The sequence below is a fragment of the Lutra lutra genome, chromosome 7, assembly GCF_902655055.1.
Source record: "Lutra lutra chromosome 7, mLutLut1.2, whole genome shotgun sequence".
NCBI classification, from domain to species: Eukaryota; Metazoa; Chordata; class Mammalia; order Carnivora; family Mustelidae; genus Lutra; species Lutra lutra.
The window spans coordinates 28,173,754-28,189,976 of NC_062284.1; the positions used below are offsets into that span (position 1 = coordinate 28,173,754).

General features: G+C 50.7%; 1 protein-coding gene across 5 annotated transcripts in view; it reads left to right on the plus strand.

Moving 5' to 3' along the window:
* TMEM266 (transmembrane protein 266) overlaps nt 1-16,223 on the plus strand; it is a 111,551-nt gene that overhangs the window by 53,029 nt on the left and 42,299 nt on the right. For all 5 annotated transcript variants that reach the window (XM_047737452.1, XM_047737453.1, XM_047737451.1 and 2 more), the window contains 2 exons: nt 10,308-10,462; nt 13,477-13,550. In XM_047737452.1, the coding sequence (XP_047593408.1) occupies nt 10,308-10,462; nt 13,477-13,550 (229 nt within the window). The remainder of the gene's footprint in view (nt 1-10,307; nt 10,463-13,476; nt 13,551-16,223) is intronic.

Sequence of the window (16,223 nt, forward strand, 5' to 3'; positions counted from 1 at the left end):
TGGCTCCTTCTCATCCATGTCCACAGCCCTTGAACCCACTGCCACCAGCAATGGCCCATTGTGGCAATGTTTGTCAGTTCAGGAGCTTCAGAAACCCCAGAACCACAGGTACCCGTGCAGTGTGGGCTCCATACCAGATGGGGAAGAACAGCCTCCCCCCACCAGCCCCAGCCCACCCTACACTATCAGTGAACCCAGAATTGGCTCTGCTTACAGCCACAGCTCTGGTCCTGTTTGCTGCTGACCTTCACCCCTCTACCAGCAGCTGTCCAATCTAATCCACCGGGAGGCTGGCACACCTCGCCCCTGTGGTCATCATCCTTTCTCTCCCTGCCTCTTCCCCCCACACTGCCTGCTGGGTGCCTCTTCCTTCAATAGTGACACAGCACAAACCCACAAGTATGTCCACAGACGAACGGTCAAGAGACGGGAAGGGGGGAACAGAGAAGGTGTCTGAGACCCACCCAAGCTGGTCACAATGCTGTACTACACCAGTAGTAACCTGAGAGACCAGGCCAGTTCCTTTGCTCTCACCCCTCATGTTCTGCCATCTCCACGTCCTGTAAATTCCTATTGTCTTAATATCTCTTCATTATACCACCCTTCTCACAAAGGACTGGTGACCATCGGCCAGCTACTTTGAACTGCATACAACAGAAAGCCCATCTCAGACTCAGCCAGACTTTGATTAGCCCATGTAATATGGAGCACAGAGTCAGGCAGCATCTGGGTTGGTCCAGAGGCTAAACAGCATCAGTAAGGACCAGAGTCCTTCCATCTCTCTGTTCTGCTGCCAACAGTACTGGCTTCATCCTCACACTAAGGTTTCCTTCAGTTTGTGAGAGAGCTGCCTACATTCCTCATTCATGTCTGGTAAGAGAGAATGACTGCCCACTATGCTGTTTTAAGAGGAACAGAGAACTTTCCCAGAAACATTTACCTGCTCTCTCTTCATGTCTCATTGGCTAGAATTGGGTCATAAGGGATATGGGACCCATCACTTGAACGCTTTCATTTGCCAAAACACATTGCTGTTACCAATGGGGCAGGAGTGGAATGAATATTGGAGAATCAACCACAATGTACTACAGCCTTCAAGAGCACCAAGTCTCCATTCATAGCCTTTGATCTAGAATTAAATCTTTTCTTCAGCTTTTCTTGTCATCATTTGGGAAAGGTCTAGGACCATTGTCTGCCTTCTTAAGACTGTTTCTTCTGTAACTTTGTCAACTTGATTCTCTGTAGTTTGACTTGTGTTTGTCATCCCAGTTGTCAATGCTTTGTTTCCTTGTAACCAATGTTCTTGTTCTTTGCCATTGGACATCCCCCCATTCAGGGTGGGGAACTGAGGCACAGAGCTCTTCTCAGTGAACCAACTGTCCGCTTTTAGAAGAGGGAAACTAGGTTTGCAGGAGGCTAACTCATGGCACAGACTGGAAGTTCTACTTTCTCCTAACCAGCTACATTGCATTGGAGGCCTGGTTGGATTGCAGAGTCTGGGCTAGACAAGAGGCCATAAAAGGAAATTCAGAGAAGCCCAGGATCTCCACCCCAGAGAGATGATGGTGATAGAATGTGTCGAGGAAGGCAGTATAAGGCAAGAGTCATTCACCTCCCTTTTTACAGAGGAGACTCTGTGGCCACAGAAACAAACAGTGCTCCCCATATTTTTGGTGGAAAGAGGATACAGAGAGGGTCATGAGATGTGGTGGGATAGTGTTTGTCAAAAATATAAAAATAAAGGAAGAAATGAAAGATATTCAGCACCTTGTAATTATTTCTATTTTAGTGTTCTAAAAGGTTGAGCCTGAGAGTTCAAGGCTAGACCCCCAGAAAACAGAAGCTTGGAGGAGGATGAGTAGACAGAAAGGATGTTATTAAAGATGATGTCAATGTCACATTTCTGTTAGAACTTCACAGTCAGAGGAAGAAGACATAATAGGAGCACAGGAATGACTTTTTAGATGTCAGGCTGGGAGAAAAAAAAAAAGATAGGTCCAATATAGCAACATCTTTAAATAAGGACTAAACTAATTTTAGATATACCAGCAAACAAAGGCTGGAGGCAAAGAAGGTGGAAGGGGAGGAACGTACTAAACCAAAGCCCAAAATACTGTCCTTTCTCCCTACACTGTCTAGCTCAAGGACTATCTCCTCCCAGAAGACTTCTGTGACCCCACCCCACCCATGGCAGGGCCTCACTTCTGTATACCCCTAGCCCTTTGTCTCCCTTTGTCTCAGCAGGCATGACACTGGGCTCTACTGGCCTGCTCACCAGTCTGCTTCCAGTACTGGACCATGTGCTCCCCTCAGGGCAAGGATCAGATCCTTTGAGCCTGAAACAGAGACGGTGTTGATGGAAAGAAGGAATGATTTGGATGAATGAGTGAGTGAGTGGATGGATAGGACTGTGTTAAGGATGAACAGAAGGGGAAGCCAGTTCTGTTTGGGGAAAATTGGGGCTGGTTCCCAGACTTTGGTGGGGTCAAGGATGAGCCACAGGGAGGGAACAGGTTTCTCATGCCCCGGAATGCAAGGCTGTGGTCCGTGACTGGCCCACCTCTGAGCATCCCTGCTAATTCCACATTCCTCCACAAAGTCATCCCAGAAAAAGTAAATCAGATTTACCTCAAAACATACCAACTTCACCTAGAAGAAGGAAAAGCCTGGTACACCAGGGTGGTTCAGTTGGTTTTGCCTTCGGCTCAGGTCATGATCACAGAGTCCTGGGATTGAATCCCGCATCTCCTTCTCCCTTTGTCCTTTCCCCCTACTTGTGCGCTCTCGCTCTTTCTCTCTCAAATAAATAAATAAAATATTTTTTAAAAAGAGGAGGAAGGAAAAGCCTTTTGGGGTTTAGGGTTAAAAGACAGGTGCATCCCAGCCATGACTTGCAAGTGCAGCCTAAAAGTTCTATATCTTCACTTGGCAGGCAACATCTTTTGCATTTTCCCCCCAAGGAGAAAAAGTTCAGAAGGAGCTTCATTAATCCATCTTCTTGATGTCAGCAAGATTTGTCTATAATAAAATGCCACTCTTTCCTCTGGCATACCGACCCGGCCCCAAGCAGTCCCAGTGACTCTATATTTTCAGTAGGCTAAGATTTGCCAGAGGCTTCTTGATGCCCCAAACAGGCAATAAAGGTTTAATTAAGATAAAAGAAATTTCCTGGTAAACACAGGTTATCTTCTTCTCTGTAGTCCAAGAATCTCAAAGATTTTTCTTTGATTAAGAGGACAATAAATTCACGGATTGATTCTTTCTCAGCAAAATAAACCGCCTGTGCACTCTGACGCGCAGGTGCAGGGTGTACGGCCACAGACTAGCACTAGGTGGCGGCAGAGAACCTCTGACGGCCTTCGCCGGTGCGTGAGTGTTGCCTGGAATGGCGGAGGAAAATGTAACCCCACGGACAAGTCCCCCGCTGCAAGTGGACTGAATTTTTGGTGTTTGGGGGTCCTCGGTCACCTTTGGAGGCACCTGGAACCCACACTTTGCCCAATAGAAAGAGTGTGGCTGCCTCAGGATTTGTCAGACCACAACTCAGAACCTTTCTCTCCCTGGGAGAGAAAGAAGCCCCAGTGACCCTTTCAGATATTTAGCAAAAGGGTGTCCCTGTGGGCATTGGGTTGATGGTTCTCCCGAGTGGATATTAGTCTCTTTGGAGAAGTCTGTGCATGTGAGATCATTTCCCTCTCCTGCTTTTTTTTTCTCCCTTTATTTGTTTTGCTTTTCGGAGTGGCCTAGGGCCAGGGCTCAGTCAGAATTCCTTTACAAGTCTTCAGCCTCTCTGAGGATGAAGACCCTGTCCACTGTCTTGTGCTCACCACATAATGCAGTGCCTCGCACTTAGGGGACACATAATAATTCTGCCTGGAATGGAATGAACATTGAGACTTCCCTTGTTTAGATAATTAGTTCCTTTTCTAACACCCACATACCTAAATCATCATATGCATAGTAGATATGCATAGTAGACATGAAGTAAGCACTATGTTATGTGCTTTACATATGCTATTTTCAATATTTTAGCACAACAACTCTGCAAAGGTAAATAATACCCCTCTTTTGGAGATGAGGCAATTAAGACTCAAAGATTACACTCAGAGTTCAGTCTGTTGCAGGAGTATGACTTGGAGACTACAGTCACCACCCAAACCTAACTGATGGAAAAGTCTGGCTTTCCCCACCATCCATTAACAGAGAAAAAAATTGAAGGAAATGTCTTCTAAAACAACTAGATGAGTTAACATTTGTAAAGTGCCCGGAAAAGTCCTATTTCATAGTAAATGCTGTATTGTATTGTTAAGTCAACAAAAAATAAAGCCTAGGTCAATGCCAGAAGTTGGATTAAAGTTCGCCTCATGGCTTTCTCTGACAGTGTTTTAATCACCAGGAACAAGGGCGGTAAAGTCAAGTGGGGCCATGGGCTGTTGTGTTGACCCTTGACACCACCGGGGCTGCAGGATCCAAGCCACAGGTGTTAAGCATCACAGAATTGGAGCCCTTTGGGGCTAGAAGGGGTTTCAGACTGCCCAGTCCTGGAGTTTGAACCTGGAGCTCACATGTCCTTCAACAGTCCCTCAGTGAGATTCAAAAGGTCCATGACCCCTTAGAATGTGATGCCCAGTGTTGTGGTTTTCTGCATTTTTCAGGCACAGGGCCACAGTTTTCATCCCATTAGAGAGCTCTGCGACCCAGCAGGGTTTTGAGGCTCTGGTCTAGCAGTGCCTTCTGAGGTCCGCGTTAGCGGCAGGGAGGGAATCCTAGTCCTTGGGACTTCATTCCAGCCCTGCTTGCTACTAAACAGGCTTCTGACTCCCTCCACCCCTCTCCCAGTTCCTTTCCTAGGGCACTTGATGGATGAGAAATCACCAAGTAGGACTGGCAGGTCCATCTGGTCTGGCTGCCTGCAGGGAGATGAGCTTTTCTGTCGTCTGCTGCCTCCTCCTGCCGTTGACTCTCCACTGCCTGGGAGCACCTTTTTCCACCACTTGAAGGGCCCCCATTACCCAGACTCTCGCCCTGCCCCCTTCCCCTATCATGCACATTCCCAGCCACGCCAGCACGGCAGGCACAGTAGCCTGACTGGTCAGTGGATTGTGGGGGCGGGAGAGGCCACAGGAGCAAACGGCCTCCTATCCTGGCGCTGCAGCTTCTGCCTCACCTTTCATAAAGGGGCTGTGTGAGTTCCAGGGTTGGGAATGCGGCCTGATGGTGCAGTGACCTGGAACTGCCTGCTTCCGAGCCACTCCCGTGGCCTTATCTCACACGGAAGATATGTCGGAAATTTGCCAAAGTTCATCCTAACTTTCTAGAAGTTATTCTTTCAAACATTTATCAAAACACCTCAGAATATAAAGCAGATGTAAAGGTACCCAGCATCCCCCTCCCACCCCAGGATTTCTCGGAAGCCTCAGGAACTAGTAGAACCTCGCAGTAGAACACCTGCCTACCTGCCAGGAGATGCCATCTGGCTGCTGATATTTACAGACTTTGGCAGCCCAAGCCTGCCTCCTGGAGCTGGCCCCTTGCTGTCGCTGGAGTAAGCCCTGAAATTGATAGACGCCTGCCCTCTGGTGGCAATTCCAGGGATAACACCACCCTGAGGCCCAGCTCCAGAGCCCTGATTGGGCGGGATGCTGAAGGAAGTATCTTCTCTAATAAATAAGTCAATGCTGATTTCCCTTCTGGCCCATTAAGCTCCTTGACTCATTATTTAACCACTCAGGGATATTTTGAAACTGGACACATTCTATTTTTCTATTAAAACACAGCCTCTTAGGAATGTCTGAGTCATTTGAATTTCACCGGAATTTTATTAGCAGCTTGGGATTTCCAAACAGCCCCTCAGCCAGAAAGGACAGCTTCAGCCCAACCTCTGTCCTAGAGCCTTGGGGTCCAGGGTCCTGCTCTTCAAGGAGCTAGAAGCCAAGAGCCTATTTGGATTCTGACTTCAGCCTCATATCTCTGGCTAAGGAGGCCCTCGACACCTCCAGAAAGGTACACACTCAGTCTCAGTGAGTGTCCCTAAGTCGGGGGGGCCCCCCACAGGCTGGGCTGGCACCCACTTGCCTTCACTGGCTTGTAGCTCTTGCTCCCAGACTCCCTTTGTCATGTTCCATCTGTCCCCCGAAATACCTGTCACCTCTCCCAAAGCAGTTCCCCCCAAGTCACTCGCCCTCACACTGAAATGCGAACTCTTACTCAGTGGGCACTGAGCAGGCCCATGATTCTGCATTTCCAACCAGGTCCCAGATGATGCTGATGCTGCTGGTCCGTGGAGACCACTTGGCTTCAAGGACCTCCAACATTGGTTCTTAATCTCGGCCACACACTGGAATCACCCAAGAAGATCAAAAAATACTGAGGCCCGGGTCCTACCCTAGAGGTTGTGGTAGAAATGGTCTGGTGTGTGGCCTGGGCCCTGGAACTTTTGAAAGCTCTCTGGGTGGCCCTAGGATGCAGCCTGCTTGGAGAACCACTAACCACAGTGCAGACTGCAGATTTCCAGGCCCAGCTCCTCGTCAGTTGCTCTGTCCCTCCACCTGCTTCAGTTCAGTCCACCCCCGTGTGTGTTGCCCTGGGGTCTTGGGGTCCACATCTACCATGATGCAAATAGAACCTCTTAACCTTGTGCAGAATGGGGGCTGCCTGAGGTTCCTCCGTGGTGGGCCTGGTTGAGTGCTGGTAATTGAAAGCAAAGTTGGGGCAGGCATGAGGGACAGTCGGGTTGGTGCAGATGGAAGAGCAGGACCAGCGCAGTGGTCACGGGCTCCATTCTGATGCTGCCTTGGGGTTCTCTGGGAACTGTGCCTGTTGTGCCCTGGGCCATAGGAACGCCTGCAGTGTCTGCTTTCGGTGGGCTTTGGCAAACTGCACTCAGCACTGAAGGTGAAAGCCCTGTCTTCTCCCAGCCCAGCTCCTGGCTACTGTTCTTCTCCTGTTTATTCTGCTGGAGGTTCTTCGGGCCTGAGCAGAGTTTTGCCATCAATAGTTGCTTTGTAATGTACATCCCAGATGGGCCAGGCCACACTCCCTCCAGCTCTTTCTCAAAGGTCAGTTTCTCAGAGCGGTCTGCCCTGACTGCCTTATTTAAAAGGTCACCCTTGGTGCCCATCCCTGCCCCCAGTACCTCCCAACTGTAGTACCCACCACATAATCTGCAAATGTGTTGTGTTTACTGTTGGGCTCCTTCCTCCACTGAGATGTAAACTGCCCCAGGGTTGCTGCCCGATCACAGTGCCTCCCTAGCACCTGGCAGGTACCTGGCATTCCTTTGACTTCCCTGCCTGGTTTCTGAATCCTGCTGGGTGCCTGGTTCCCTGCCTGGCTGCTCCCTGAGGCCGAGGAGCGCTGTGGCATCAGGGCAAGGCTATTGCCCACTGCGGGCGGACTCCAGACACCTGCTCTTTACTGGGCTACTAGTCCCCAGTCTCAGCCACCCCGCTTTGCTCCTACAGCTTCTCAATAACCAGCCCCTGGTCTGGTTAGGAAGTTTTTCTAACCAAACAAGAAAATAAAAATCAGCATTTCAGCATTTTAAGCACCAACGTAAAATGACTTTTCCCTCCCATGGAATCAGGTCAATTGAGATTAGAGTCTGCTCTTTGTAGAGAAACAAGTGTTTTGTTTCATCCTCTTCTTTCTTTCTTTCTTTTTTTTTTAATTTATTTGAGAAAGAGTGAGAGCTAGAGAGAGAGAGAACGCACACAGAAGGAGATGGAGAGAGAGAAGCAGGCTTCCCTCTGAGCAGGGAGCCTGATGCAGGGCTCAATCCCAGGACCCTAGGCTCATGACCTGAGCCAGAAGCAGACACTTAACTGACTGAGCACCCCCTCAGCACCCATTCATCCTCATCTTTCTTTGGGACCTTGTTGTTGTGGTAGAGGGAGAAGACTCTGAGAGGCACATCCATTCATCTGGGGTGTACAAGGTACAGAAACCAACAAATGCCCCAGGTCCTTGCACTGACCACACGGACAGTCTTCTGCCGGTTGCTCGGGGTGACACGGCCCAGCCAGATGGCCTTCGCAGTTCCCCTTTTTAGTTATAACTATAAGACATGCTTGCCTCCCATTTCAGATGACAATGAAAAGATATCAGTTTTGGGGGCCACTGATAATTGGACTGGGTTTCCGAGAGGATGTGGAATTAGAGCAGAGTCTCCTTTGGGAGCTGGCAAGCAAGGTGCTTATGGCGATGAGTGATCTGGGAGGAGCTGACAGGAGGGCAGGAGGGAAAGTGCTGAGGCGGCTGCAGGCTGGCATGAGAGAGGTGTGAAAGGGGGAAGGATTAAAATAGGGCCCCTGGGCTGTTGGGGCAGGAATATCACACAGTGGGAAAAGGAGAAGGCGGGGTAGGTGAGCAGTGCAGACAGGTGAGGAGCAATCAGCTGAGTAATTAAGGCCAAGGAGATCTTACAATTCAATTCATATCCAAAAGCAGCAGCTGCTGGTAGCAACAGTGGGTGGCAGCCTCTAGGCCTCTCTGAGCCTCTGAGTTGTGAGGTGGAGGCTTCAGCAGCCTCGTCCTCCTCTGGGGGCCTTTCCTTCCCTGGCTCTGGCTTCTCACCTGCAACTCCGGGTTCCCATGCTTCCCTCTGACCAAACCACAACCACCCTCACCAGACCCCCTCCGCTCTGAACCCCTCTGCTCTGAACACAGGACGCCCAGTTTCAGTTGAATTTCAGACAAACAATGAATAATTTTTTAGTATAACTCTATCCTTTGTGGTGTTTGGGATGTACTTATACTAGAAAACTGTTCCTTGTTTATCTGAGATTTAATTGGATGTTCTGTGTTTTCTCTGGCAACCCTCCTGAGCTCCGTGTGATGTCAGTTTGGGGTCTTTGTACCATCTTCCAACAGCTGGGGGCTCCTCCAAGCTTTCTCCCAGATGGATCGTGAGGAAGAAATTCCACCTCAAAGCACTCACAGTATTCCTTTGCAGAGAAGGGAGCATCTCAGAATGCCCTCTTCCAGTGACATCCTTGGGATCCCAGGGCGGGGCTGGCGGTGGATGCGGGTGCTGACCCCCCTCAGCAGTTGCTCCCTCTGGTTGAAGAGGAGGGAGATAGCCAAGTGTTTGGGTCATCAAATAACATCAACATTCTCATCAACCCATTTCAGCAACATGGTACTTCATAGGTCAGATACATTCCCTCATTTAACTTTCAATAACCCAGGAGTTAAGGAGTTTTATGAATGGGAGACTGAGGCCCAGAATGCAGATACCTTCACACATAGTCCTGGATGTCCAAAGGTGGAGCCAAAAGTGAGGGTTTTCCCTGCCGAGTGCTGTCTCTGCTTCTTCAGGATGCCTAATTCTTCCTCACCAAGGCATTGAGGCTTGGCTTCAGCACCCCCACCCCCCTAGAGGCACCCCTCTTTCCCAGGATCTTGTGTTCTGGGAGGGAGTACATCAAATGCCCTGAGAGACCTACCCAGCTCTGAGGTTCCGCCCCTCCTTCCCACCTTCAGTCCTACTCAGGAAAAATTCTGCCCTTGGTGGCTTCATCTCCACCTGTTAGGGTTTCCCAAAAGATTGTCCATGAAGCACTAGTCCCACCAGATGCTCGGTGACAGGACATTGCTATGATCCAGCGAGTTTGGAAAGCATGGCTACTGTGATCCGTTTCGAGCATGGTGATGCATAATAACATATTCAAGGCACTGAAATGTCCCACCTAGAAAAATATCCATTTGAATTTGACCCAAATTTTCCAAAACATGTCCAACCATAGAAATTATCAAGTGACAACCATTCACATTCTATGGAACTGGGATTCCATAAAACCCACTTTGAGAAACAGAGATTTAGTTCAAATCTTTGCATAGCTAAAAAGCGCTGGAAATTCACTCATTAGTTTACTGAGCATTTATTAGAGGTGAGCTGAGGGCTTCCTAACTTTAGAGCCTATGCTAGATTCCGAGACCAAACAAGTCGTACGATAATAACAGCTCATTTTCATGCAGTTCTCACACCCAGCCAGGCTCTTTGCTGACCTTCATGATCTCCTCCAGTGATTACAAGGAGCCTATGCGATGTGGGTTTCACACCCATTGTAGAGTCCAAAGCACGAACTGCTGCTGCTGAGCTGCCCAGGTCAGCCTCCGTACCTAGCTCCATCGCCTCCTGAGTTGTTTTCCTCTTCGTGATTCTACCCAGTGACCTCTCAAAGAAGGTTGCATTTTGCTGAGAGACACAAAGCTGGGGAGGAATGACGAGGGTGGTTCTGAGAGCAGAACTATGGCCGGGATCTCACCCTCTGTCCCCGCCTCCTGTCCCGCTTTTGTCCCCACAGGTCTACCTGGCTGAAGCCGTGCTGTGGGAAGAGAGCAGCCGTGTGGCAGGTATTTTTGCTCAGTGCGAGTCTCAACAGTTTCCTGGTAGCCTGTGTAATATTGGTGGTGATTCTCCTGACTCTGGAACTTCTAATAGATATAAAGCTTCTCCAGTGTGAGTAGCAAGAGAGATACATATGCAAATACATATGATGTCAATATTCAATGTGCATCCATCAGGGGTCCCCAACCAGCAGTGCAATCTACCCCCCAGCCCAATGCCGCTATCGTGCCCCTGGCCCCATGGCTCATGGGGATTGCCACCCAGGGAGGAAATCTGGCAGCTCCTCTCCCCATCACCTCCAGTATCTGTTTACCCTTTCTCCCTAATGTGGCCTCTCCAGCTGCCCCTGCCCTTCACAATCAGAAACTGATGAGATCTAAAACGTTGGGGACCCCTGTGTGCACTGTTTTGTTTTTTGTTTTTGTTTTTTTTTTTATTTTTCCCATTTGGAATTTTCCAGGTTGGATTTTTCTGTAGCTTACAGAGAGTTCTCACATGTGGAGGCGATCACCTTATAGTAACTGAAAGGAACAGCAACCACAGTGATGATAGGATTGCTTGTATTGTTATCTAGCCATCAGTTGGCAGAGTTACTTAGGGCTGTGAGCATCCTGAAAGCGCTTCTCCATACATCTGACCCTAGCAGGAACCCTGGGAGGTGGATGTGACTGATTTTATCTCATCTTATAGGCAAGGGAATTAACATTTGGAGAAGTTAGAGACTTCCCCTAGGTAAAGGACTTCAGGCCACCAGGCCATTCAATGGCCCGGCCAGTTTCCTTCCCACCATAGGTCTCTTAGTGTTCATCCTACTCTTGTGTTTAAGGGAGCCTGATGCACATGGCCATCGACGGCTTGTCTGCTCCCTCTTCTGTCCTTCTGGATGTGCTGTGGTAACGTGACTGCTGGGGCGGGGACACCTCCTGCCCCCGAGACCCTTGCAGACCCCTATTTAGTACACCAGTGGGGAGAGCCAGGCGTCTTCACTCTTGGCTTTGGATGAGTGAGTGGTTTCTGGTAGAACTCCCGGATCGCCCCCCCCGCCACATTTCTCTGATTCAGGAAGCAGATTATTCAAGTGCAAATAAAAGAGATGAAATTATTGGCCCCCAAGATTCTGCCATTGGCAAAATCAAGACAATAGACCTAGCCACCCCCAAACCCATTAAGTTGTCTTCGACTTGTTTTCTCAAATGTCCCCAATTCTTTTACTGGAGCCTCTCTTTTTAGGATCCATCAGCCCCATCAGCCTTCCCTACTCCCTAAGAGAGGATGACAGAGAGTACAGAATTGCTTTTGTCTGATAAGCCTCCTTGGGTTTTGTGCAGCTGGTGGCCCCTTGGTTCCAATCAAGGTATCTTCCAGCATAAAGTGACCAGCACTGGTTTTACACTCAACCTGTCTTCAATTAAACCATGTTGTATACTTTCACTCCCACTCATCCATATGTCTGCTTTTTATGAGGTCTTGGCCATAACAGAGTCTTTCTTTCCCTGTCGTAGGTTATACTTGGGGCCCTCGGCTGCTCAGGTTGTGACATGGCATTGAGTAGAACTGAGAACCTGGCCGACACTGGAATTTTGCTTAAAATTAAGTATCCAGGAGATTGATTTTGGTGGGAGATCCAATAGCAGCTCATAAAAGGCATCTTAAATTCCATAAAATGCACAATCAGAGATTTATTGCTCTTCTAAAGCAAACCGTAAAAAAAGGCACAGGAATTCATTTGAGAAATAATGGGGAGAGATTTTATGTTTTCAGAATCATCTGGAGGTCTTTTCAGAGTCACACAGGCCTCAGACTCTCACTTCCCACTAGTCCTCATGTGGCCTGGGATGGAAAGAATCCACAGTGCATTCAGGCCTCATCCTCTAAGGGTCACATTGGCCCAATGCCAGGGTACCCCGAGGTCTCCCACCTGGAACCTGGTATTGCAGCCTTGCTGTATATGCTCCGGGGACAGGCTCCACGGCTGGGTTTCTGCCCGCCCCCAGGGTTCACTGATCTCAGCACTTTGGGGGAGACTGTGGGTTCTTCTCTTTAAAGCCAGCTTCCCCACTGAGGCCCTGGATATTTTCCTTTAGCCCCTCGGGCTGCATGCTAAGCAGGCCTGGCCCAACCCCAGAAGAGAAAGGGCATAGGCACATTTTCTGCAACATTCCTGCACCCTGTTTGGGCCCTGCCCACTGCCCTGCAGTGTCTCTTTCAGGCCTGCCTTCTGGGAAGCATCCCCACCCATCTATTCTCCATCAGAGCCCACCTGACCCTCATCCTGGGCCCCAGCACCCTGCTTTTGACCTCACTACTTGATGAACTATGCCCTTCTTAGGCTTGGAAGCTGGTCTTGGCTCCTGTATTTTAAGAGGGTCTTTCAGAGCGAGCACCTTCACTCCAAGGATTCTCTGGTGGAAGGTGGGGTGGGAGCTTTTGGGGGCTGACAGCTCTCTCCACTTGCACTCTGGAGTCTGGAGGGGAAATGGAGCCACCTGGAAGGATAGCAGAGCCCGAACGCTTGTCCTTCCATGCTCAGTAGGTGAAGGCCCCTGTACTGGGGCTGCCTCCACCCTCATCCCCCAGACACCCTGGCCAACTGGCCTCTCTGCACTCAGAGTTTTCACAGTGAAAAGCCAAAGTAAGCTTGCCTTGAGTCCCACTGACAGTTTTGAGACAAAACTGAGCCCACAGTTTTGGAGGGGAATGATGGTGGTAGGAGTTTCTGAAAGCTCATCTGCACTTGACCGAAGCTGCCTACCCAGCTCTGAAAGCCATGGAGGTCTTCATAAGCCCGGCTCTGGAGGGCCCTTTCTAGGAGGATGGCTGTAGCTCGAAGCCCACAAGGCTGATGGGACTGAGCTCGAATTCTGGGAGGCGGCCTATGGGGAAGATAGAGGAGGCCTCTCAGAAGGAAAGAACAGCACCACTGGCCAGCCGTCCTCCCACCACCTCCACCGCAGACACCATTTTAAGCTGCCCTTGATGTTCTCTGGCCTGATTCTGTCCAGATCTCTATGTTCCCAGGAGCAGGCCCTGGGCTCCCAGAGGTCTGCCTCCATGCTGTGAAGGCCCTCTACCAATGCACCTAATTCCTTCCACCTAAAATTGGCCCATTATTGTGTTTGTTGCAGTTTCCAGTGCATTCCAGTTTGCCGGCATAATTCACTGGATCAGCCTGGTCATTCTCTCAGTGTTCTTCTCAGAGGTAGGTAAAGACTTGGGTCCTGTGACCTCTTTAGGACAACTCCTGCCCTGAGGAGACCAAATATCCCTAAATATTTACCAGTGTCCCGCCCTCTGCTGGCCCTCAAGGCTGCACAGAGGGGAAAACAAGGCAGGGGGATGGGCTCTAGGCTAGGAGGTGTCAGTGCCACTGCTGACACCTCCAGGGAGGCCTGAACCCCAGCTCGTGACCCCTGCGTGGAATCCCAGAGGACAAGCAGGTGTCCTCCGAGTAAGGGGTAGGCAACAACGTGTGTGAAAGTGAGACTGAGGAGGAAGTGGCTGAGGGAGGGCAAAAGGCCATGTGTGTGAGCAGCAGGCAGGGGGCTGGGCTGATGCCCGGGGGGCCTGCAGGTGGTGAGAACTACCCGGGGCTTGGGCACACAGTGGGCAGAGAGAATGGAGTCACAAGCCTGGGCAGTGGACTTGAGCAGGGGATGCAGGACTGTAGGGTCTGCTAGGCCGAGTATGAGCAGAGAGCCACAGGAATGGAGTGATGGGATCAGGGATCACGGACACCCTTTACCATTGCTCTAGCCAGCCAACTGAAGCCCAAGTCGGGATCTCCCTGTGTGAGGTAAGGGGGAACGAGCTCCTGGGGACTCCTGGGCCACTGGGTTTTAGTGTGAGCTAGTTGCCCAGTGTGAGACTGAACCAATTGGGCAGCCAGGATGCCAGCACCTTGCTCTGCCTGTACACAGGGGTGAGTGACCCTTCTTTCGGGCAGTCCCCAGACCATCACAGTGATACCCTGGCCTGCATTTCAGTGCCGTTGACTTCGGACGCTGTGGGCCAGGTCTCCTAGGGGGCTGGGAAGGTTGGGCTTTATCTTGTGAGCAGTGGCAAGTCATTGAAAGATGGGAGAATTTCCTGTGGAAATCCAGTTCTTCCCAATGGAGCAAAAGACTAGCCCAAGTCAGCTGCTCACTGTCCCTATCCACCCATTTGCCCCACCTCCACGGCCATAGGCCCACATCAGCTCACGCAGAGGGCCCAGTGGGGCCTTTCAGCAGGGTCAAAGCATGGGGAGAATGGCAGAAAGAAAAGGCAGAGAGCCTGTTGGAGAGATGCGTGCACATGCATACACACACACACACACACACACACACACACGGCTCACGTCAACATGGATGCTGCTACCCCACAGGCTCAGGGGACTCTGGGTCCCAGAGCACAGCAGTGCCTCGAAGGGAAGAAGGATGCTGTGCGAGAGAACCTCGTGAGTGAAGGTATGGAAGTATAGACTATTTGGAGACATGGTCAGGAAACCCAAAGAGTTAAGAGTCCTGAGGTCCTCTTGTGGGCTGGCTCTGGCCCCTTATAGTAGCCCTCAATAGCCTTCAAAGATCAGTCCTGAATCCTGAGTCTGGGTGTGCAGCGTGGTGGGGCTGGGTGGCAGGCAATCCAAGCATAGAACATTCCCTTCCCATGCCTCGATTCCTGCAGCCCACAGAGCGGGCAGGCAAGCCCAGGCCTGAAGCTCTGGCTATGGGGGCAGATCCCAACATTGACCCTCCCGGGGAGCGTCCCCACCAGCTCACTGAAACCATTGCCCTGGAGGTGACTCAGCAGCCCCTCCACAGTGCCTGCTTCCCAGCCTCCCTCCCTTTGGAGGGTCTTGCCCTCCCCAGCTCCCTTGCCTCCACTCCCCATAATTCCCTCCCACAAACACACAGGCCATGGCCAAATGTCTCCTTGATGCAAACCTTGGAAAATGTGTCCTGTGCCTGTGACTGCCAACAAAAATGTTTCATCAGTTGCTGCAGTTTTTCCCTCTGTCCCTCTGCTTTGGTTTTATTAGCTTTGCAGAATTTATTTCCTAGCATGAATTTGGCATTCCCTTCCTGTCACTGCCAGAGACAAGATGCCTGAGACAGACACGCCCCTGTGCAGAGGAATCTCAGCCTCAAACCGCCACCCACTCCCAGACACACACCCAGAGTGGGAGGGCTCCCCACCAGCTTCCCACCAGTCCCTGCCCTTGGCCTTGTCAAAGACCAAAGACCAGGCCGGGTGGAGCCATAACCGGGTAGCATCAGAGGAGTAACGCGGAGTAACAGAGGGCTAACAGGGGAGTAACAGGGCACCCTGCCCTGTGGGAACTCAGGGCTGCTACACGCTGATCTCAGGATGGGGCAGCCCAAGTCATGCACCTGGGTTTGCACATATCACGGAGTGCCCCGAAGAACCAAGCATCAGCAAGCGCAAGAAAGCCTCAGAGAGGTCCCCCTCCACCCCTGTTCCCCAGCGGGTTTGGAGTTGTGGGATAGTGTTTGTGCTCCTTGATGATTAGGGCACCTCTGGTGAGAAGGCCAGGGGAGCTAGTGTCCCTCAGCTGTGCATTTTCAGTGGACTTATTCAAAGGGTACAGACAAAGAGAGTGGCCTGGGGTTACCTGGCCAATTCTGGCCAAAACTGGGCCCAGGCCTCTGGGCTCCTAATCTAGGTTGTCACCACTGCATCCCTCTGTGACCCTAGTGACAAAAGTTTGTGAGGGGACCGAGACTCTGGGGGAAGGGCCAGGGCCAGGAACTGAGAAAGAAGAGATCCAACCCTGCAAAGCCTTGGACCCCTGACCTAGCGCAACCAGCACACTCGCCTTGTCTAGTGTGAAATGAACGTCACTCCCTTGAAGTCTGGCCCCGTTTTCCTCAGC